This window comes from Mytilus californianus, unplaced genomic scaffold (genome assembly GCF_021869535.1).
Source record: "Mytilus californianus isolate M0D057914Y unplaced genomic scaffold, xbMytCali1.0.p SCAF_2, whole genome shotgun sequence".
Lineage (NCBI taxonomy): Eukaryota > Metazoa > Mollusca > Bivalvia > Mytilida > Mytilidae > Mytilus > Mytilus californianus.
This window is the reverse complement of record NW_026262668.1, coordinates 7,450,518-7,476,432: the sequence shown is the minus strand read 5'-3', so window position 1 is coordinate 7,476,432 and position 25,915 is coordinate 7,450,518. Positions and strand designations below refer to the sequence as shown.

The following is a 25,915-nucleotide window of genomic DNA, read 5'->3' as shown; positions in this document are numbered from 1 at the left end:
TTGCATCAGAAAGAAAAAAATCTGTATAATGATACTAATATTTATAAAAGATGAGGTGTTGTTTAAAGCCAATTTATGCATATAAGTGTTTTTGTAAAAGTATAAAGGAGAATACCATTGGTTGAATCAGAGAAGGGGTCAAGAAATTTTAACCCCCATTTCAATTTCAAAACATTTGAACACCAAACATTTCAACAAAATAAACTTGAATCTCTTTTTTCAAGTGGAACCTTATATCACTGCTACTTTTGAATTTTCTGGCTTCCTGCCTGAACAAGATGTATTTTAGTTGAAATCAATTTGTTGTAATCAAAAACAAAACAAATATGTTTAAACTAAACTATAAACAAATAAATTTTGAGAAATATGTCATATGGTATTGACTTAAATATCAATTTCAGGATTTGATCTACCTTGGTGAATCAGATATTAAAGATCTTGGATTGAAGAATGGAGCCCACAGAGCTAAAATTGTGTCTAGCCTTAGACTTCTTAAAGACAGATATGAGAGAGGTATTGTATATGAAAGACCTGTTGAACTTTTGTATTAATCAAATAGGAAAATATTTCTGAAATTTGACTTATTTTTTTAGCTCACCTGTATGGTAAAAAGTGATCCTCCTGAGTAGTTGTTTGTGTTAACAACTTCATGTTCTTTGTTTTTTTTTAGAATTGGGTGCTAACGGCAGATCTTTTTATAAGACCGTAAAAAAATTATATTGGTATCACGTCATCGTCTTCGTCGTCGTTGTCTGCGTCGTCCGAAGACATATGGTTTCCGGACAATAACTTTAGTATGTGTAAATAGAAATCTATGAAATTTAAACACAAGGTTTATAACCACAAAAGGAAGGTTGGGATTGATTTTGGGGGTTATGGTACTAACAGTTTAGGAATTAGGGGCCAAAAAGGGGCCCAAATAAGCATTTTTCTGTTTCCAGACAATAACTTGTGGAAAGATGTATGGATCTCTCTGAAATTAGACCACATGTTTCCATACCACAAAGGGATGGTTAGGATTGGCTTTGGGGGGTTATGGCTCAAACCGTTTAGGAATAAGGGGCAAAAAAAGGGGAAAAACAAGGGTTTCCTGGTTAATGGACAATTACTTAAAAGTACAATGTTATGTTTGGATTACCTCCTTTACACTGCTTTTATAAATTATGTATAAAGAAATGTTGTATTGTCTTGAGGTGATTAGCTGTCAATTTATTTTTAGAAGTTACTATTAAAAATGCTGATTAAGGAATATTAATTTTAGCCATGATTATGTATGTCATTTTCTATTTTAAGAGTTTAATGATGTATTTAAATGGGCAATTATGGTTGCAAACTCCAATGGAAATTTGAAATGAGATTATGACCATATCTTGAGGGAAAGATTTTTTTTTTATCATTTCAGATTTCAGAAATTAAAAAGAAAATTTCTTCAAATATTTTTTTTTTTTTTTTGCAAAAAAAGGGGGGTGGGGGTGGGGGGGGGGGGTCAATTTGCAACAGCATAGTGTATTGCACAAACAAAAGCAAAAAATTGAATATAAATTCAAATCCTATAACCAATTCTAAATTCTTTGACTACAGTTATTCTGTGTCAGAAACCTATTATGTGTCAAATATTTAATTACAATCCAAATTCAGACCAGTATCAAGCACGAATATTGTGTCCATTTTTGCCCCAACTGTTCAGGGTTGGACCTCTGCGGTTGTATCCAGCTGCGCTCGACGAAGCAATTTATTATTGTTTCTGTTAATTTTACTCACTACTTTTATACACTCCAAACAATTTAGAATTTGACATATTGTGTAGATACCAATGTATTGTTGAAGACTGTATGTTGCCCTTTAGATGTTTCTAAGATTTGAAATATATATGACTGTTTATTATTATTGGCAGAGCTGATGGAGACCAAATCAAGTATCAGTGATTATTTTCTTATTCCAGGTCATAAAGCAACTCCAGTTATACAGAGAAGTAACAGTGCTTCAGCTCAGTAAGTTTTACTCCACTGCTTCTGAGTGTTAAATTTGATTCATTTGCATAAATTACCCATCTTTGGTATTTTCTGCTGACAACAAGATATTGGATATTGATTGTCCAGTTTTTAGCACAAAATTACATGTTAACTGGAAAGTGAGTACCGGTAGGTATAAAGAGGGAGAATATACCAGGGGGCAATCAAGAACCATAAGTCAATTAGAAAAAGAAAAAATGGACAAAAGGACAAAATGATAAAAAGATGAACAAGTCTGACAAACATGTCTGAAAAAAACTATAGAAAATATTGAAGATTGAGCAATACCAGCTCCGCCAAAAACCAGGGATGAACTAAGGTGTTTGTCAAAACAAAAACATTCATACTATTATACAATCTTGTTAAGTTAAGTTTACACCTAATTGTTCAATTTATTCTATTATTTTGGGCATGGCATTTATAATGATTATTTTTTCATAAAAATGTCTATAGGGATAATCTTTGTAATATGATCTAAAGCATAGGAGGTTCTACTTTTCTGGTGTCACCTAGCATGGATAAATTATTCACACAAAAAAATGACTTGTAGCCTCTGAAATATTCTTACCTGAACATATAAACAATGTTGTCCCAAGGTGTCCTGATTAATTAGATGGAAGAATGTAATTACAATTGTACACATTTATCAGTATGATGTATTGTTTTAAAACCTGCTGATGATCTGCAGTTTAAACTTCAAATTAAGAAAATGACATGCATCCTATATAATCATTATTGATAAGCAAAAAATTCCAAAAATTCAGGATGATTTTTTTTTTCAAATCAGTTTGAATGAGTTTGTCTGAAATAGACATTTTATAAAATAACTGAATTTTTTTCTCCATTCTTATTATAAAAGTTATACAGTTATTAGTTTGTCCCTATAGCTTTAAAACTGATTTACACAGGCTATCAATCTATGTGTTAGATACACTACTTTTTCATATTGAATGTGAAGGTGCTGTAATCACATTTCTTGTTGTTTTATTGTTAAATTACATTTAAGGTGGTACCTAACACTACAGGGAGATAACTCTGTAAAAATCAACTTAACGTTTTAATCACGTTGTATTGTTAAGGAAATATTAAGCTTCTCAATGATCAAAATTAGAGTTTGTCAAACTGCTATATAACCAGTGAAATTTTTCTGATAAAGTGTGTGGTTCAAATTATTTGAAATTTTTATATTTTTGTCAAAGGGTCAAAGTAAACATTATGTCAAAATTTTAGGAATATTAAACGAGCCAAATTAATTTTAGTCAAGGTGTTGGGTACCACCTTAAGAGCGATCTAATCATAAAAACGCAGTGTCAAGTTGTGGTTAAATTACCCCTAAAGCGCCATCAGATTGTAAAACGCAACTTGAGGTTAAATTACTCCTTAAATGGTACAGTAATTGAATAGTGGTAAAATGATGAAGTCAGTAGGATACTTTTGTGGTCATCTTTAATCCTCGGTGACAGATGTGATTGATGGTTGTAGGTCACATGACACTTCCCTTCAGCATTTACTCACTAAGGTACATAATTATTACTTTAAGTACCTCACAAGAACAGGTTATATACATGTTGATCTCTACTTTACTTAGAAAAAATAGGAAGTTTCGGATGTCAGTACACATGTTTTCCTATTGTTTTCTTAACATAAAAAAATGGGATAAATAGAAATGTGAAGAAAATTTAGTTGTAATCTCTGTCCTGCCTTTTTATTTTTCACTCTATTCTTTCCTGCCTTTTTTTATTAGTTTATCCTGACTTTTTTTTACATAAATTGTCATCCTGCCTTTTTTTTTTACTCAAAACTCCTGTCCTGCCTTTTTTTTCAAATTTCATCCTAGCCCCCCCCCCCCCCCCCCCCCCCCCCCCTAAAAATCAAATGGTAGCTCCCTAAGTGTGGAAGGATTTTGGTTTATGAGTGATGGTGATGATCTGTGTTTTAAACATAAATTTAAGAAAATATCATGTGCTCTATATTATTTACTTTTTAAAGAGGAGACATTATGTCCCATTCTGAATATGCTGTATTGAAAACTGTTCAATATGACAATATGATTACAGACTAAATATGTAACTATATCCAAGGATTTGTATAGTAAGAAAATCCTTCTTACTATACAAATCCTTGCTATATCTTCGTTTGCCAAAAACAAAAAGAAAAAAAATCTACAAATAGAAATTACCTGTTTACTTATTACATGCAAGATACCAAATCACATTGATGTATTTAAAAAATGTTAAATGGGAAATTAGGATAACTTTGAACTGAATGATCGATTAACTTTAATAGGTAAACATTTTTATTTAAATCATGTAATATTCACATTTATATATCTTGCAGCACAAAATATACAAAATTATATGCATAACTATTAAAGATACAGGTGCCACATTAAATTAAATTAAAGCTTATAAAATGATACAGCACTTGACACCTTTGAATAATGTACCTTTCTTTTCTGAACAATACACAAAAACAGCTAAAAACCTAAAATGAAACAGAATTTATCATAAAAGATACTATTTGCTGTGATAAAAAATATATTATTACTAATTTGTTGACAGCTGTACCATATATTAACAATCAATACAAGATTAACCTTTTGACCCTAGAATACCGTCCCATGATAGCATGATTCCATTTTATAACTAAATATAGGAGAAACCTCAAGTGGTAGCCACTTAAAGTTTTATCATCCTCTCTGAGTTAGGGGTTGACAAAGTATTTGTTCACTTAGGAAGTAATCTTAGACTTGAAAGCCCAATTGACATTACAACTTACTTGATAAACAGATAGGTTGGACAATACATATTCTCATGTGATATAAGGATAACTTTGGTTCATTTGAGGTAAGGATAAAACCTAATGGGATTAATGCAATACTTGGTTTGATTTTACAAAAATGAACTAGATTCATTGCAATAAATATTAAAATGAAATAATCTTTAAAAATGCTATGTGACACATATGTTTTTTTATGTTTTTGATGTCAATTAGTTTCTTATTTCATATAAAGTACTGTCTTGTTTGGATATTTGGAATTCACAAGAGTTTGTTGGCTTGCTTTTAAGTAAGGAGCGCAGACCCTACAGAATTGTACTATCACAGTATCAGATAAATATTTTAAACATTTCCCTTCTGTATCACTCAACATAGCTCACATAAAGGAAACCTTTATCCTTTCAATTCCTTTGCTTCAGTTAAAGCAGACCTAAATATCCATAACCAAGAGTATATTCTGAATATAAAAAACTTTGTTGTGCAACAAATGACATAATTTATAGGGAGTTTTCAGTAGTTATATATCTGTGATTATTATTGAGTTATTTTGTTTGAGCTTTATAGTTTGGAATTTGCTGATATGTCTCTACATCTTTGTAAGTTATGCACAGATGTATTGTCATTGACATGATGATGATGAAGAAAACATTCTGTTCAAGTCATTTTAAACTTTCAGGAATGTTTGATTTTAGCTCTGTTTTGAGCCTCATTGTGTCTTTGAGATGAAGAACAGCAATAAAAGGGGATTTGTCAAAGTATATATTGGTATTTTGTCTTGAGCTGACATGTACACAATATCTCTTCCATTTCATAATTCAACTCTTAATTCCACAACAGAGCATAAAATTAAAAGCAAATCTCTTGCCTCAGTTGAAAAGAAAAATGTGTTGAACAAAAGCTGTCTGAAGCAAATAACACTAAGAACTACTGACAAAGTAAGATAAAAAGATGAAATCTTGAAAACTTCTAGATAAATTGAAATTGATAGAATAAAATAAGGTGTGATTGATTATATCTAGTGGTTTCTTATAAAATTTGAAAATCAGATTATTATATGGGACATCTGCCAGAAATTTGATGTTTTGAAGTCAGTGTCAGTTAAATATGATAAGAATTTACAATCTCCATGTTTATTTACGATTTTATGACCAGTTTGTGTCCTCGAGCATAACTCATATGTTATGATATCAAAATCAATGAAATGTGTCACACACTTTCACCTCCATACATATATACCCATTATAGGATACATATGATATTTAGTGTATTTGGTGAACAGAAAGTTATTGTAAAAGTAATGTATTATATTTTTTTTTATCATTAACAACTATTTTTGGTTTATTTTTTATTCATATAGATTATTGATTTGTAATTGTCAAATGTTGATATCAATCTGCAGCTTGTAACTGCTTAGTCAGTTCTAGGTCAAATTACTTTTTTTCCTGTACAGGAGAATAAATCAATTTCAAAATTTACCACTTATAAAATTGCATATATTTTGTAATTTGACAACTCATGGGGACATTTAAAAAAAATAATTTGGGACTTTAAAGAATCTAATAGATTTTGATGTTTAAAAATAAAGTCTCAAACTAGATTAGTGTTAAATTCTAAACGAAGCAAATATATACTTTTTACCAAATCCTAATCAAATTATTATAAGTCAAAGATAAATGCTTAATTAAAGATATTATAATATAAAGCAATTGTAAAAAAAAATATGATATACTGGTATTTAGAATACGAACAATGCAGTCTTATATTTGAGACTATTTGTTAACATTGTTACTTTTTTAATGCTACATGTATTAAAATTGTACATACTTTTAAATGTATTGCTTCCACTGAAAATGAGACTGACAACTTTATATTATATTATTTATTAATGAATTTATATAGTATTATGGGATATTAGACTCATCATTGGAATAATAGATTTTAAAGGGTTACTTAATGTTATCCCTGTTTTTTTGGTGAGGTTTGAATTGCTTATCCTTAAGTTTTCTGTGACTATTGTAGTCTGTCTTTTTCTGTGACTATTGTTTGTCTGTCTTTTTCTGTGGCCATGGTGTTGTTTATCTTTCTTTAACTTTATCTGGTTTTTTTTTTAGCCCCAATGGGATCTTCTCCCCCTTTTTTTACAAATCAAAAGAAACATGTAAGTAAGTTTATATCTACCAAAATAAATGGTTTTGAATGTTAGATTGATCATTGTAAATCCTTAGTTACATATGTAGATGACACACATACTGTCCACATTAGGAAGGTGTTAAAGGTCAGGTTTTAAAGGGAAGGATAATAGAAGACATTAGAATTAAGTGTAATTAACCATTTGCAATATGTTTTTTAGATCTTAAAATTTAAGATTTTGGTCGTTAATAAGAAGATTTTCTCTCTTTAACGGTGGTTAAACTTTTCGTGCTTTAAAGTTCAAGTTGATGTTGTGTCATAAATTTCTTTGTGTCACGGTCTAAGTCTATTTCCGCTTCATTGTATGTGCATTAATTTTATACCAAATATTTGGATATTTTTCATTTTAGGCCGTCAGTGTCATTGTATGTGCATTAATTTCAAATGTAATGTTATGATATTTTTCATTTTAGGTTGTCAGCGTCGCCCCCTACACCAACAGTATATTCACCTGACTATCAGGTAGTTAACGTGGCACCTAGAAGATTGGAGCATGATTTAATAGCAGAATTACAAAGTGAACCGTCAGAATTGAAACATTGGCCTTGGTATCATGGTAGTATATCTAGACAAAGAGCTGAACAATTAACCATTAGAAGCGGTGATTTTCTTGTGCGTGACAGTAGTTCTCATCCTGGGGATTTTGTATTAACTTGTAGTACTAAAGGAGTACCATTACATTTTATGATAAATTCAGAAGTGAAGGAACAAGAAACTCACATCCCTTTAATATCTTACCGATTTGAAGACGAACTTTTTGGATCTATTCAGGATTTAATACAATTCTATATGGCGCATAGGAAAAAAATAACAAAATCGTCAGGTGCTGTGATAAGTAACCCAATAGCTAGAACAATGCCATTGAGTTATTATGATACAAAATATGGATTCATGAGTAGTCTGAATACAACAGGGCATTACACACCATGTGGTGGTACTACTCCAAAACCTAGTCCGTTCAATACTCCATCTGTTACACCCAACACAAGTCCTCGTTCACAAAGAAGACATCCAACAAGATCAGGAAGTCAACCGTTATTGCCTGTGGACAGTGAAACATTTGTCCACCGTGTTCCACATATTGATAGATCTGACAGCTTACCTGTCATACCAGGCAGAACAACGCCACCAAGAAATAATCAGACTATACCACAAGTTGTAATCCCTCATTATCACCAGCGAGCTGGCAGTGAACCAGTTCTGGGACCTTCTCCTGGTTACAGTGTCATTCAGAATAATGGACAGCATGACAAATTTCTGACTCCACAACCTAACAAACTGTCAAATTCTAATTCAGATAGTGATTTGAATAAACCACCACCACCAAAACCAAGTAGGATTCCCTCCATAAAATATAAACAAAAACCATTGGTTGTAAAAAGGACTGAGGTTCAGGTCGAGGATGATAGAGACTACACTGACTATATGCAGGTTAAACAAGCGCCATCTTGGTTAAAAAATCCTGCATTTGAGAGAAATAATAATCATACTCAAGACACAAATGACAATTTCATAAAAAATTCTTCAGAAGATTATGATAATAATTTTGAAAATGAAAAACAATATCCTGAGGAAAATGGATTGACTGATCATTATAAATGTGTTGATTCTAAATCTAGGAAATGTTCAGATACTAGATTTAACTTTCTGGACCAAAGAGATTATTCTGAAATTCCTGATATCCCAGTGACTCTTAATGAATCTGATGACAAAATAGCATTACAAAATGATAATCGTAATAGTTACGCTGATTATGATGCACCTAAAACGCTGGACAGACAAATTTCTATTCCAGAAATAGAGATACAGTCAAACTTTCATCCAAAATTATTTTCTTCTTCATTGTTGTCAGATGAAAACAAGCCATTAGAACCTGCAGTTTTAATTGATGTGAAAAATGTTCTGTTAAGTGGGGATCCTAAAACACTGGCTAATCATATTACAAAACTTGACCTTGACCTTTGTAAGGTCATTGAGGAACATGACCTAGGCGTTGGTGTTAAATCAGGATTAGAATTACTGACACTTCCACAAGGCAGTCAACTGAGACAAGATATAATAGAAAGGTATGATTATTAATTATTTGCTATAAAAAAAAGAGTAAATGTTTTTAAAATATCTTAAGTTACTTCCCTTTGCCTCGGTGGCTGAGTGGTCTAAGTAGTTCAACTACTGTATCACTAGCCTGTCAACACTGATGTTGTGAGTTCGAGTCCCACACCTGGCAGGTGCATTCAAATCCATTATTAATGGACTAGGATTGTCAGTTTTCTGCTGCAGGTCTTGGTTCTCTCTGGGCACTCTGGCCTCCTGCACCAATAAAAACTGGCGCTACGAAATAATCAACTGTGCTCAAAGTGGCATTAAACACTTACCAATCAATTAATCCCTTTGTCATGTTTGTATGTTTTACAACATACCTTACTGTCTATTTAAAGTAATTTACCAAACTTTAAAACTTTAAATTGGTAGGTACATTATATATAAACTTTATTTATCTGTTAGCCTATACTATACAGATATCGCTATTTTGTGTATTTTTCCTTTGATCTATTTTTGTAATAATTTTTTTCATATCATGCTACTGGCTTAAAATTATCGTTAGAAACTAAGGGCACATGTGTCAATGTAAACATTAACAACGTCATATAGCTGAGAAACACTCTTTTGTTTTAAAAACCATCGATAACATAATTACGGCATCCTTTAGAAGTGGACAATTTTGGATGTCCATCAACCAAAATTGTTTTATTGAAACAAATAAGCAATGACCAGAATTTAAGAAAATTAGGTATTTTACCAGTTTTGTGACAATTATCAGACATCTGCAATATGAGAACTTTAATAAAGCAACAACCTATCAAATGAAAATTTTCAAATTTCCATTCATGTCTGTCATGTCTGCATTACAGTTGAAAATTAAAAATAAGAAGTTTTTATCTCATAACGTCACAAAACTATTCTTCATGTTTTCAACCCTTCTTCATATTTACCTGAAAAAAAAAACCTCAAGGATTTTGGTAATTTCTTGCTTAGTTTTTTAACCTATAAATACAGAGTGCAAACAAGTACCAACTAAATGTAAATTAAACACAATGAACAACACATTTCATGTAAATATTTTTGTGGTACTTGGATGCTTTAATATTTCCCACTTACAAATATGTGTGAAAATATGTAAATATTGTCATTTTTTTTGTAGAAATTGGAATATTGCCAACTTCCAACTGTAAAATCTCTGTTAATGTTTATAATAATTCAAAAGATATTACATTTTAAAGTTTGCACATACTTAAAGATTATTTTTGAGCTAATAACCTGGATTTGTAACACTTAATTTTTGTAGGCTTAAATGGGCCTCCTCCTTTAGGGTTGCCATGAGGGTAATAATATTATTGTCATCCTGGGTAAGAGAATTTGTGAGAATGTCAAAAGAAACCACTCAATAATCAACATCATGTGATTGTCATTTTGCCAATCAGAAAAATTCCTTTATAATAAATAGGGTTTAATAAATACTTTTACAAAGGTCTATCATATTACAATTATTGAATAAAATGTATTTGGCAGTATGTTACATCAACGATTATTCATCAGAATGTATATTATACAAATATTAAGATTTGTTGTGAAAGTATAAATCCACTTGAAAAATGATAGATAGCATAGAAATGATGTTTTATAACCAAGTTTTTATGGCAATTTTATTTAGAAGTTAAGAAATCGTCTTTAAATTTTTTTTCTTTTGGGCTGGACCTTTTTTGTTTGATAAAGTTTATATTTGTCATGTTTGTTTTCATCACATTTCTAGGATTGAAAACTTTTGACCTTTTTCCGCAAAATGTTTAAAAGATAAGATATTCTACCAGTTTTGTGTTATCCACATCTCCTACAGTTTTCCACCCACAAGCTTGAAAAACTTAACAGAAAGTTTGCACATAAATAGATATTCAGTCATTATATTTAATTTTGCCTTATAATTGCATTTAATTTTAAGGATTTTTTTTTTATACCAGGTGTTACTGTACAAAGATTTTCACCATGGTAATGATTTTGACATGTCCTAAGATTGTGGAGAGAGCATCCATGTTGAGTCAGTGGATCCAGACAGCAGTACATCTCAGATCCACACTTGGTAATATGTTGGGGTTTGCCAATGTTATGGAAGGACTGATGAGTCCTCAGGTAAACACATTTTCAAGACATATTTTATCATTTGAGTATGGAATTTTCATCTTCTTTGTGATTTCTAAATAAAATATAGGTATTGGTATATGCTCCTTCGTACATTATTTGTAACTTATAATAATGTCCATTATTCTATAGCTTTTTCTTAGACTATCTTTAAACATTTGTGCCTAGTTAACCCTATATTTTGAATCATATCTATCTTTCACTGTTTTTCTTATTTACTCTTCAATATTGTTAATTTACTAGTACATGTACTTACAAAAAACCAGTGACATTATGTTTTTACATATATATAATACTCTACTTTAGCTTGCTCAAGGTTTTGATAGAAAATAATGTTTTAATGCAGCTTAATGCCCTTATAATGTTAAACTTTTGCATATTGTTTTTTAGATACAAAGATTGAAAGACACATGGTTAGTTTTACGTCAGAATCACACCAACAGTGCTTTTGTGTTCGACACTAAACTCAAAACTGCATTTAAGACTCTCAATGATGGGAGTGGGTTACTTCCCTTACAAAATGTCTGTATTCCTGACATTGCACCACTTGTTGTTTTACTAGAGAGAAGTATTGACACTACATCCATGCAACTTCCATGGGAATCATCTGATCCGAACTCAGGACTGGACATTCTATTGACGCATTTAGATACTGCAAGGCTGGTAACAGCACAGTGTGGAACTTACAGAATTAATGGACAATCGGTCATTAAGAACTTTACTGAAGATGTGAAAACTTGTGATATATTTAGAACAGAATTTCATATGAGAATATGTTGGGGTGCAAAAGGAGTAGTCGTAGGTAGAGAAGATCGACAATCAAAATTTGAGCAGTTGTTAACAGTGTTATCAAATCGTACTGAAAGTTCAGATGATGATGGTACAGCTGTTTAAACTTTCTAATGCTGAACATATTAAAATCTGAAAGAGTTATTTCCCTTGACAGTGCTATCAAATCGTACTGAAAGTTCAGAAGGTGATTGTTGAGTTGTTTCAATATACTCCTGATTAACATATTAAAATATGAAGGAGTTATTTCCCTTTTATTTAAAAAAAATAGTGGATATCACATTTTGTAGTTAATATAACTGATAACAGAAATTTTTTTATCAGTGTATTTTTTAGTCAGTTTAGTGTAAAATTCTGAATTTATGTGTTGGAATTGTTACATCTGTAGAAGAATTGAATCAAAGAAGTCAATTCCAATTGACCTCAAGGTGATAATGTGTTTTGATAATGAATTCCAAAGATATTTTCAAGCTTTTCTTCCCATCATCTTTACTTTTTTTTTTTAGGGTTGAGAACTTTTCAAACAGATGTGAAATGTCTTTAACTTATGAAAATTAATATGTCATTTTTTATAAACAGTGAAATTTAATTGTTTTTTTAGTCTTGACAAGATAGTTCAAACAATAAAATATTATTTTAAGTAGATCTCTATCCTCTGAATCACTCTTGTGTTACCAGGTAACCGACAATCTCCAGGTCTCCTCCCAAAGCAAAAAATATCGTTCAAGAACAAAAATGGTAAATTTTATTTTCTATTGTTTTCAAACAAATTTTTCATATTTAATATCTTGCTCCTTAGATATTTGTCCTCATAGAAAATGAAAAAAAAAACCTTTGCAGGTGTGCTCGTTGTAATATGAATGTCCAGATGGTGTCTACAGAAAAGAGAATAATGGGCTAAATCTCTTAAAAATGGACTCAAAGAGTATAGAATAGAGACATTTATGGCAAAAAAATAAAGGACAGAGAATAATGACCTGAAAAATTACAGAATACAAAAATGAAGGACCCCATCCAGACCCTCTAATATTGCTTTTGATTTCCATGCTCAGACTGAATCCCAAATAAAAAAAAGAAAATTTATAGGCATCTGATGTTTGTGACCCTTTCCGTATATTGTAGTGTTCTGGAATAATGTATGAATACTGGTATGAGTATGGGTCAGATAGCTCTTGAAGGACTCTTTATGTTTCATTTGTGAGCATTCTGCCAAGTTTTTATATCCATAAAGAAGAATATTTTGGTTTATTGTTTTTTTATGTTTGCAATGACATAAGATTAACATGTGCTTCTGATATGAAACATGCCAAAATGAACATGAATGTAACAGTGGGGAAGATGATGATAATATGTGATATTTAACACAATTTGATTAAAATCAGATCTTTCACTTCGCTCCGCTCCGATAGATTGTTCATCGCTCATTTAAGATTCGAAGACATCCCATAAGGGATCATATTCAGTGACCTTTTATCATCCAATAAAATCTTTCTTTGCCAAAGTTTCAGTATTTTTTACTATCGATTTTCAACATGTTGTTGGGTAAACTGTTCTGAAATTCAAAGTTGAAACTCAATTAAACAAAACAGTAAAGTGTCATTGGTTTCTTTATTTTTATATTTTAAATTTATAAGTTTGTAAATAATTATTATAATGCATAAGTTTTTATCCAAATGGGCTTATCTATGTTTGTGGAATAAATTCAAATCAAAGTGCCAGCAGTGTGTCACTCAAAATGATAGGCTGATTGAAAATTTGCTAAAGGATATCTTAATATGACCCCTTATGGGATGTTTTCAGATCTTACATGAACAGCTTGGATATCTATCAGAGCAAAGCGAAAGAATAAAACACAACTTATAATAAGGAAATTGTGTAAATGTGTGTGTATAATTGTATTTTTGTATATTTGTGTGTTGCTTGAATCGATAGTGATTGTTGTTCGACCAGGAAACTGGGGGGGGGGGGGGGGGGGGGGGGTTGTGATTTAAACCAAACCACTACAGGATAGGGGCAGACATCTATACTGGTATATCTGGTATATTGTTTAAAAACCAGTATTGTTCGCTCGACGGAAGAAAAATGTTGTATAATTTTTAAAATAGAAATATTTTTAAATCATTTAATTCGCCTGTGTGAAAAATTAGACGAATGCATAGAAAAATGTCACATGATACAATTTTTTCAACCTCCACATTGAAACGACAACTATCCTGGAACTCTCCTTTAAGACAAGAGTACTATAAAACATTCCTTGGATGGACCAAATTTGATGAAATCTACAAAAAGTCTCCTGTGAAACTCACATCTGCTTTCATTTACATCTGTTTTTACTTTTGCTTTTTGTTAATTTTTATTTTGTTAACTAACTAATGTTTCGCTGAAATGTGAGTTTAAAATATTTTTAAAACTTGCATTACCAGGGATACAGAACAAGAAATGCCAGTACAATTGTATAGGTATAAAATAAGAAGATGTGGTATGATTGCCAATGAGACAACTTTCCACAAGAGACTACAGTAAAAGAAATAGAACATTGATGTAATTGAATATGTAGACAGGTTTATAAATAATTAGAAAAGGAATCTAATTTATAATGTATATCAGAGTACTTGTTTGTCCTGGCTTTTATATTATATTATATTTATGTTTATGAACCAATGGTAAATTTTATTTGCATTAGATATTTATGAATTTCCTTGTTTTTACTATGCAATTAGATTTTCCATGAATGAAATTTTTCATATTGAATGATGTGCCACACAGTTTTTGAAAATTAAACATGCTGAAATATTGACACACATGTTCATATAAGCTGGTACAACCTTGTATTAATTTTATTATTGTGTCCTGAGATGGTTTTCTTTTTATTTTCAGACAGTTTAATTTATACTGTAAACAGTCAACCAACTTAATTTCCTGGATATATTTATTGATATTTAGACCTTCCTTATCTAAATCTCCATTTTAGCAACTTTGCTAATGTATTCTTACAAGAGAAGATCCTATTGGGGAATATTTGTGACGATTTATGTTTTTTTTCTATTCTCTAAAGTTGTGAAAATAAATCGCTCATGAAAATTATTTGGTTTACAGTAAGGAAAGGAGTATAATAAATACCCTATATAACTGACCATATTAAAAGTATATAACTAGAAAAGTAATACATACAGTCAGGTATATAGAACTTTTATTTTATGATTCATTTTATTTATAAATATATCTGTCAAGGAAAATGTTTTAATGCATGTAAATATAATTTATACTGTTCAAATTGTTTAGAATATTTACCAGAATTGTTAGATCATATTGTGAAAGGGAAATAACTCCTGTCAATTTCATCCAGAGTATGTTTCAAACACAATAAGATAAAGAATTTTTAATCAACTATTATAAGCTAGAATTTTCTATAATAATAAACCCCCAAAAAATCTAAAGGCTATTGTAATTTTTGTGTCTATACTGAGCTCACAAGATATTAATTTGTGTGCACAGTATGAAGGGTTTTTAGTTTTTATGAAAGAACACAACCATCTATAAGACTGAATTGATTGTTTTACAAAGACTATACATTTTTATGTTGTTTTTATATTTGTAGATATAGATAGTAATTTTCATCAATATCAGCATCAAAACATTTACAGAAACGACATTGTTGTGTCTGTTATTGCTTATGAAAAATATTTATTATGAAGATATTAAAGAGTGTCAAAATAAATTTGATGTATCTGTTATTTATTTTTTTTTTTTCAAATTCATAGTTTATTTATATTTTTATATATTTACATGAAAAATTGTTTCGATTCAAAATTTCACATTTGGTTAAGTTTAGGGGTTAGAAAATTTACATGAATTTATGGTTTATGAATTTGGTGATGTCATCCTGTTAGATAAGAGTCAATTACTAATCCACTGTTGTGTGATGCCTAATCACTTGATATAACATAACAACATATTTTATAGGAGTAACACGAGGGTTGTCACATGTGGAGCAGGATCAGCTTACCCTTCTGGAGCACCTGAGATCACCCCAGTTTTTGGTGGATTAGTGTTGCATAGTCTTTAGTTTTTTATGTTGTGTTTTGTGTATTGTTGTTTGTCTTTTCGTTTTTCGTTGTCAAACTCTAAGACATATTGCCTTGCTGTTCTCTGTTTTTGCAATTGTGACAGCAGTAATAAGGAGGCCATGTTAAATTACACAGATTGATTAATTGATTGTATGTTTCTATAAAACTCAACTTTCAGTCCTCTTCAAGATATATTAAGGCTGCCTGATTTAATGGTGGTGGAAGCTGGAGTGCCTGCTGGAGAGAATAACAGAGGTTTAGCAATCTTAGTCAATTAAGATTAGAGTCAAATTGTACCTTGCCAGTAACAGGGTTTGAAATCACAACCTTATCAGTGTCTACCTGCTACTGATCACTGTAGAGGAAGTACTTAGACCACTGACCCTGAGCCCCCCCCCCCCCACCCCAAAAAAAATGGCACTGAAAGAATCTACATTTTGTAGGTACATATTACTGTAAATTCAGAAATTATTGCGATTTTGTCATTTTAGACTAAAATGCGATATAATTTTTGCGATATTGAGATCAATCCTGTTTAATTCATATAAAAAAATTCAAAATGCAGGTTAAAATTATTGCGATTAGAACCCTGTCGCATTTTTCGCAATAATAAAAGCATCGCAATAATTTCTGAATTTACAGTATCAAAAAACAGAGTCAATGTAAGTCTGCACATAGCCTAAATATCGTTCAGAGAAACCAGCTGTACACCTGTATCTCATGCAATATGTCAGAGTGTATGCACAACAGACAGCAAAATGTCAAGGACAAGCCTCACATTTTGAATTTTGAAAATCTGATTGTCTCGGTTGGATAAATATTTTATCTCGCTTAATTCTATAATAAAATCTATGTTCATCTAATTTTGAATGAAGAAGTTTTTTCTCAGTTTTCAGCTTACCTTGTCAGTAGTTACCATATAAGGATTTATAAGCATATTACAAAAACAGTGACTAAAAGATACTCAGTCTTGTAAATATTGATGCAAAAAACTGAAAGAACCTGCATTATGCAGGTACATATTATCAGAAAACAAAGTCAATGTTAGCCTGCACATAGCTCAAAAAATCATTGATGGAAACCAGCTGTACACTTGTATCTCATGCAATATGAATGAATGCAACAACAGACAGCAAAATGTCAAGGACAAGCCTCACATTTTGAATTTTGAAAATCTAATTGTCTCAGTTAGGTAAAATGTTTTATCTAACTTAATTCTACAATAGAAAAAAAAAATAAAGAACATTACTTACAAAGAAAGCTGAAAACTGAGAAAAAATTTCTTCATCCAAAATTAGATGAACATAGATTCTATTGTAGAATTAGTGTTCATCTAATTTTGGATGAAGAAATTTTTTCTCAGTTTTCAGCTTTCTTTGTAAGTAATGTTCTTTATTTAGGTTGTAAATCTTAACAAGAGGCTCTCAAGAGCCTGAATCGCTCACCTGTAATTTTTTGCTTAAATTTTTCATCAATGATTATTTTTGCTTTTCAATATATATTAATGAGTGGCTTAAAAATGCCATTTAAATGTTATTTGTATCTATCGTATTTCTTCAAAAGATAAAAAAATTCATTTTACCCCTATGTTCCATTTTAGCCATAGTGGCTATGTTTCTTGACATACAAGGAAATAAAATAAAAAAATTTACTAGATACTCTGAAACTCATTAAGCCCAAGTTTGGCTGAAATTGATTAAGCAGTTTCAAAGGAGAAGATTTTTTAAAAGTAAGCAAACTAGATGAACAATTGTGAAAAATTGTCTTTTAAAGGGCAATTGCTCCTTAAGGGGTCAATTGACAATTTTGGTCATATAAAACTAATTTGTAGATCTGACTTTGCTGAACATTTTTGCTGTTTACAGTTTATCCTTATCTATAATGATATTCAAGATAATAACCGAAAATGCAAAATTTCCTTAAAATCATCAATTCAGGGGCAATAACTTAAAAATCAGACACCCGATTTGGCTGAGAATTTCAGGACAGGTAGACCTTGACCTAATGAATACTGTAACTTCTTGTCTGATTTGCTCTAAATGCTTTAGTTTTTGAGATACAAGTCAAAAACTGCATTTTACCCTATGTTCTATTTCTAGCCATGGCGGCCATGTTTTTTGAGGAAACAGAAAATGAAACACAAACTTTATTGTTAATATACCCTAAGGATCATTCAGCTGAAGTTTGGTTGGAAATGGTTCAGTAGTTTCAGTGGAGAAGACTAGTGTTTGAAATAGTTTACACCGGACGGACGACGACGACGACGACGACGGAGGACGACGACGGACGCCAAGTGATTTCAAAAGCTCACCTTTCCTTTGGAAAGGTTAGCTTAAAACATGCTACAAAATGATGAATGAAGCTGAAATCATATTACAAAGTTTAATATCTTGAATATTCAATGCATGGGTAATCTAATAGGACTAGTTCTGCTAAGAAATTTACGGACTGAGGGGGAAATTAATCTCGTTCAGGACATAGAAGTTCAATAATGGAGGACATCCACTTGAAGCTAGCTTTGACAATCAGTTATTAATAGGCATTGCAGTGTGAACTTATCTCATAGAAAAAAGAATATAGGATATCCATTCATGACACAAAATCAGTATACGCACGGCAAAAAACACAAAAAGCTGTTCCTTTTATTGCTGTTCTTCATCTCAAAGTCACAATGAGGACTTCAACATGGAGCCAAAAAACTCTCACCTCACTGCAAGTTTAACACCGGTTTGAGCGGAATTCTTTGCAAACTGACAATCACGCCACAACTGAATTGAAGAACAAAGTCATGGAGAAATATCAATAAAATAAATCTGGCAAAGAAATCAATCATGTCAGTATAATTTAGCCCGACAATCACACTCAAGGGTGCATAAAAAAACCAACCAATACAAACATTACACTTAGGCAACCATGGGACACATCGAGATGTGTGTTAGATAACTTGGCAAAAAATAACGTATTCATAGGGAAAATAATTCGAGTAGACTATGTTGGTCAAAAAGAAGATACCGGAAGGTAGAACATATTTGAAACAAATAATGCTGTCATGCATTAGTTCTCCACTGTTTGGCATCATAAGCATTAAAACAAATTCTTTTGAAATCAGCATCAAAATAAGATTATTTTTTTGTCCAGATGATATGAAAGCAGTGATAAGGAATATATTAAAGGTGACATAAAAGTCTGTAGAAAGTATTTGAAATAACTGCCTTATCATATGAAGAAATATGTTAATACTATTTGATATGGAAAAGTTACTAAATACGTACAATAAAAATCAAAATCAACAGTTTACAACCAAGATTAAAAAAGAGTTGCTCTAACTATATCATACTTGTAATGCCGCTGATTTCGTTAAACATATTTAAAAAGTGCTCCAAAGGCCATAAAGCATTAATCTCCAATCCATCGACTTTTGTCCATTCCTGCCTGTCCAAGCGTTTGATATTTCTATTTTTCAACACTTTTCTCAGCAACTACAAATTAAGGCCTCTTGATATTATGCTCGGAGTTATATATAAATTGATGTATCTAGTCCACTTACGATTACTTGTATCTCTGTTTTGAAAGTATTGGACATATTGTAATTTTCAGGTAAAATGTCATATATCTGTTCATAGATTTTATACAGTAATATCACGAACAGTGTAGAAACACACATGATAACGTTCTCACTTAATAATTCAAAGGTTTTTTACTATGTTAAACGCATTTATATAAACTCACCATCGAACTTAAAATAAAGGATATAAGAGATACAGTTAAGTCTGCCTCAAATCTTGACTTACATTTATAATTTGACAATGAAGGTCGGTTGAGAACAAAACTTTACAACAAATGAGATCATTTCAGTTTCCAAATTGTGATCGTTCCGTTTCCATGTAGCAAAAATCCAGCGCCTGCATATGGAGTATATATCTCCCATTGAAACGATTTTCCAAATTGCATTTGCTATCACGAATTCCTAGATAGAGGTTGCTGCTTACAAGTAAGCTATTAAACCAAGGCTTCCAAGTGGTGAAGTTGAAGTCACCCTTCTTATTTTACGGATGTCGTCACGAGTTGGTTGATCGTTATGGAATACCTGTTTCACAGATGACGATGGATATGTTATAATTGTCATAACCACACTCCCTTCTTCTTTCCTCGAATGTGACATCATCGAATTAGACTTATCACCGAATGTGTTCTTAAATGAGCAACACGACGGGTGCCACATGTGAGGCAGGGTCTGCATACCCTTTCGGAGCACCTTAGATCACCCCGGTTTTTGGCGGGGTTCGTGTTGCTCTGTCTTTAGTTTTTTGTTGTTGTGTTTTGTATACTGTTGTTTGTGTTTTGGTCGTTTTTCATTTTATGCCATGGCGTTGTCAGTTTATCTTCGAATTATCAGCATGAATATCCCTTTGGTATTTTCTGCCTCTCTTGTTTTTACTGTTGTCAGGGGAGGCTTCAGGCGGGGGCGTGGCGGGCGTGTCCCCCCCCCCCTCACTAAAATTTGCAAAGCGCGTGCAATGGGGTAATCTCAGATTCCCTTCGTTAGTATTAAACATAGAAAAGGGCGTTTTTTTGGTGTTTTTGTGTCTCAAAAAAACATTGAAACTCTCATTCAATGCTACATGTATTTGTGATATATTCAAAGATTTTTTTGATTAGCATTATGTAACCTGACTGCGATCAGTATACCTATACATAGACACATGATTTTGTTATTAGTTGTTATTGGCTTATTATTAGGTCTTATTTGTTTTTGTTAGGTTTTTCATGTGCTTTGTATCGATCTGATGAGTTACTCTTTTCAACTGATTTTTATAATTTGTTATAATGTTGTATTGTTACAGCACTATCCCAGGTTTTGGCTCCAGCAACCCCGCTACATTCTGTATGTGCCTGTCCCAAGTCAGGAGTCTGTAATCAGGAACATAATATATAAATATACTGTTCCCAGCTGTAATTCAATGGTTGTCGTTTGTTACTGTATATCATATTTTTTTTTTTTATTGTTTTGTACATAAACCAGGCCGTTAGTTTTCTCGTTTGGATTGTTTTTCATTTGTCATTTTGTAGCCTTTTCTAGCTTACTATGGGGTTTGGATTTGCTGATTGTTGAAGGTCGAACGGTGACCTAAAGTTTTTAACGTCTATTTCATTTGGTCTCTGGTGGAGAGAGTCGTCTCATTTGCAATCATACCACATCTTCTTATTTTATATAATATGAATATAAAATTACCTGAATGTAAGCAACTACAGATCACAATACGGCCTTAAACAATGAGTAAAAACCATACACTATAGTTAGTTTTTATAAAAGAAAGCGTGAAAAAATGTTGACGAGAAAACCGACACCCTCAATTATGTCAAGACAAACAACGAAAAATAGTTATGACAGCCATCAACCAACACCAACCACTGAATTACAAATTACATTCTCTTGACTACAGACAAGCACATGAAGAATGTAGTGGGTTTAAATATGTTTTTGAGCGTCAAACCACCCTCCTACATACACAACAGCACAGCACAGGATCTGTAAAGGAAACTCGTTATATCTTTATATCCAGAGAACCAAATCATCACTAAGGAAGAAGTCGTTTGTGCTGAGAGTGGTCAAATATTGGAACAGCCTACCAGACACAATTGTAACAGCCCCAACTTTAAACACCTTTAAGAACAGATTAGACAAATACTGGGAAGACCAAGACATTACATATGAAGATTTCAATTCTGACATCACAATAGAAGAAAGTGACGTCAACTAATGGAGGAAGAATTATAGTCTAGTATAGAGGAGCGAGAAGGATCCTGTACTGGAAAAACATCGCTAGGTATCGCTAGGTATAGGTAAAAATAAGTTGGAAACGGCCGAACTTATAACGAAATCCCTAACTTCATAATTGAACAAGAAGATAACGTTCATGGGAATCTTAAACGTCTCTACAGAAAGGGGCATAGCAAACGACGTGGAAAGTATATGCAACAGTTAACAAAAAAATCGTCTCTTTTGTCGTAAATATTTGTATACACAGTTTCCCGTTTGAAACTGAAACATCCAAATCCAAACAAGGACAATTATTGCTGTCAACATTAGATTTATTTTAAGTAAGTTCCCTTGAGTAAATTTCCACCATGTAATTAGAGAAGTTTTGATCGATTATTTAAAGTAAAAATATCACCAAGGTAAAGGTAGTGCAGAAATGTAGGCAAGGAGAAAATTTACATCTTCAACCATTTCATCAGAGTTCAAGTCGGTAATCTATAAAAAATAAGAAGATGTGGTATGATTGCCAATGAGACAACTCTCCACCAGAGACCAAATGACACAGAAATTAACAACAATAGGTCACCGTACGGCCTTCAAAAACGAGTAAAACCCGTACAGCATAGTCAGACATAAAAGGCCCCGAAATGACAAATGAAAAACAATTGAAACGAGAAAACTATTTATGTACAAAATAATGAACGAAAAAAAAATATGATATCCAACAAAAAAACGACAACCACTGAATTACAGGCTCCTGACTAGGGACAGGCACATACAGAATGTGGCGGAGTTAAACTAGTTTGAAGGCGTGTAAATCCACCCCCTAACTTGGGACAGTGATGTAACAGTAAAACATAAGAACAGACTATAAAAATCAGTTGAAAAAGGCTTAACTCATCAGATCGATACAAAGCAGAAATACATCTAAAAAAACGTGGCAGAGTACTTGTACATCCCCACAACAAAAAAACATTAAGTACAGATCTGAGGGTACTCGCAGTTACTGACAGCTAGTCAAAGCCAATAACAACTAATAAAAAAAAATCATGCATCTAAGACTAAAATATCAATCAGTACACATCCAACATCCAATGGATTTAGTTTAAAGACGTCATTAACAGTCAGAGATAAACACGACTTTGTGCAATGCCAAGATACAGGTATCGACAGATTGTAGAGCTATGAATGTGCATATGCATACAAAAATTATATTTAGTTTGATTTTAATTTACTGATAACAAAACCAATATTAATCCCAATAAAACAATATTCGAAGATCTATTTAAAGTGTGAGCATGTTTTTCTTTTTCATTACAGAAGAAGGAACTATATGAACTGCAACACATAAATCTGCACTTAGTTTATTCAAAGAAAGGAAGGAGTTAAATCAAAAAGTCAAAAGGCCGTAACTATCAACCGAATTGGACAGACCATCGAAATTACGCAATTTATATTCCCAATGCTTTATTACAAAAACTAATAACAAGTTTTTTAATTGTAGTAAGGGAACTAGTTAAAAGCGCAGACAGATTAGAAGCCGAGACGAAATTATATTTGACGGGTTTTGTGTAGTTAAAGTAGTCAATATATACTATGGACCTTCAAATGTTTAGAGGAGCCCGAGTTGAGATGTGATAGTGAAATGAGTGTTTACTATTTGACTCTGTGTGGAGTGCACTGCCTAGTTTAAAAGTTTAGATTTTCAAATCGATTTTTTTTATAAGACCCTATATATATATTCCTAGAAAGCTGAAAAAAAATTATTTACGTCTTAGTTTGGGCAAAAAAGTTAAAATTAAGAAATGTTGGTTTGTCCAAAAGGTGAAGTTTAATGAAGTTGTTTCAGCATTAAAGATAGCTTTTGTCAACGTTTTAACTATGGATTTCAATTTGAGCAACAATAGCAATTTTTTACTGCTACATTTCCCTCCAAAAAATCCCAAAAAAGAAATCGACTGTTTGGCACAGTGAGTAATCAGTACATTTTAGTCGACATTCAAAGGAAGAGTCCATTGTAAGTTCATATTCGTTTGCAGATGATTACTAACATAACAACGTATACTGAATGTAAACGTAATATGAGTAATGTTTCAATACGCACACAAAACTAGTATCTCTGAAATTAACTATTTCAGTGCATAATATCAATGTTAAAAGTTTTCGGGAGTCAAATCAATAAAAACATCAAAGAGTTTAAAAAAAAAGAAGGAACAAATTTCGGGAATCGAATACATTTTATACATCAAAGAGTTTTAAAAAAAAGAAGAAAAAAAGCTAAACGGGTTTAAGAACACCAAACGTGTTTCTGGAATAATCTTCAATTCGCTCAAAACCAAGAGTTAATGAAGCCAAATACACCATAATATATCAGAGCACCAAAAAACACCGCGATAGACAAACATCGTTTAAGGTCAGCCTTGTCATAAGATGATGAAACAGTAGTAGTAGCAAAAAAATCATTTTCAAATTGAAAATTGGCCATGCACTTATTTACCTAGCGTGAAATAGATGAAGCACTTTTACTTGATTGGATAACTTGTGGTTATGTGGTTCGTACCCATATAACCGCATGTTTTGTACTTTAGTGGTTCATTTCATACTAGTACTTGTCCGGAAGACGTCACGCTTGTTAGCGAAACATGTAGACCATTATAAACAATTATTTGGCGGTAATTTACGATTGTTGTTGTCTTTAATGTCGTTTTATCTATTGCCTTGGTGAAAGACAAATGTGAATAACACCCGCATTTTACCCTACCGCACGGTCACCACTTGTGGTGCTGGTTCACCATAAATAATTTGATTGGATAATGTAGGGAACTATATAATGTGTATGTTTACTTTGGCCGAATAGTCCTGCAAAAGCGACGTTTTGAGAGTAATAACTACACCTCATACAAAACCAAATTAGACATAAACGTTACAGTACCGTGGTCTCTAAACGGGGGTATAACACCCAGTGAAAAATAACTCCTAATTCTCACGTTAAACGTATGTGTTGCAATTAAATGACTATGACAAAAACATCGTCAACAGATGATAAAATCTCAATTTCCCAAGTTACTGTTTACATTTCTGGTGCACCAGAGTTCATCTTTGTTATTCGCGGAGTTTGGGTTTCCCAATCTTTAGTTTTCATTGTAGTATTTTGTGGAGGTTTTTGTCTTTTCTTCAATTTTCTTGTTGGCCATGATGTTGTTTGTTCTTCATCGACTTGTGGTTTTTATACCCCTTAATATCTTCTCATCTTTCTAATACATCAGTGTTTGTGAATACATTTTTCTTTTATTGCACCTGCATGCAAAATATTATGAATATTCAATAGACTAAACGGTTCACTCAGCGAAAAACTTGTCGGTTACGAAAAGTCTGTGTGTCTGCTTGGTGTAATCGTTCATAAATCAAGTTCAGTTCCGATTCCGAATAAGTCAATTTGTTGCAAGATCGACTTTGTTCACTGTCATAACTTTTGGCAGACTTTCTTGGTCTCTCTTGAGTTTGATACAACCTCCCCACGATTTCGTCTACTGCTGCGTTATCTGCTTCTCGAAATGCTGGAGCTTTTGGTAAATAAATTTTATATTCCGGTACATAGTCGTTAAGCCTTCTCTTATATTTCTTTTCAAATGTCATTTTCTGCACTTCCTCTATCATCTTTCCTCTCTTTTCTAACTTTCGATTTAATTTAGATTCTTGACACGCTAGTTCTATTCTATTCACCCGTTCGGGGCCACTGTAAATATTCTTCAAATCATTCAAAGATATACTTCCGTAAGTTGATCGGAATCTGTGAGCCATAGATACTTTTGAATACGTTGAATAGATGTTTCGATATCCGAAATATCTAATAAATGATCACAATTTGATAGTTGAAATACACTTGACAACACGTTTGTATTCCTGTATTGAGAATGATTTCAAGTATGACAATCTTTAACATTAAATACTCGTGTTCTCTATTTTACAATTTGATCAGCGATCTGGGACATTAGTTTGAAATAAAAAATGAACCTCTCTACTGACTTTGAACAATAACACAGATATATACAATATCACTTAAACCAAAATCATACGTTCTCATTTCAATTGATATTCTGTATTCGTTATTTGTTATTAATTAG

At 32.0% G+C, this 25,915-nt stretch overlaps 1 protein-coding gene across 7 annotated transcripts in view; it reads left to right on the top strand.

Annotated features, from left to right (window-relative positions):
* Positions 1-15,681, top strand: part of LOC127729197 (breast cancer anti-estrogen resistance protein 3 homolog) — a 36,488-nt gene extending 20,807 nt beyond the window's left edge. For all 7 annotated transcript variants that reach the window (XM_052236885.1, XM_052236887.1, XM_052236886.1 and 4 more), the window contains 5 exons: positions 402-513; positions 1,943-1,991; positions 7,394-9,046; positions 10,997-11,165; positions 11,565-15,681. In XM_052236885.1, the coding sequence (XP_052092845.1) occupies positions 402-513; positions 1,943-1,991; positions 7,394-9,046; positions 10,997-11,165; positions 11,565-12,068 (2,487 nt within the window). In that variant the 3' untranslated portion in view covers positions 12,069-15,681. The remainder of the gene's footprint in view (positions 1-401; positions 514-1,942; positions 1,992-7,393; positions 9,047-10,996; positions 11,166-11,564) is intronic.
* The last annotated feature ends 10,234 nt before the right edge of the window (positions 15,682-25,915 follow it).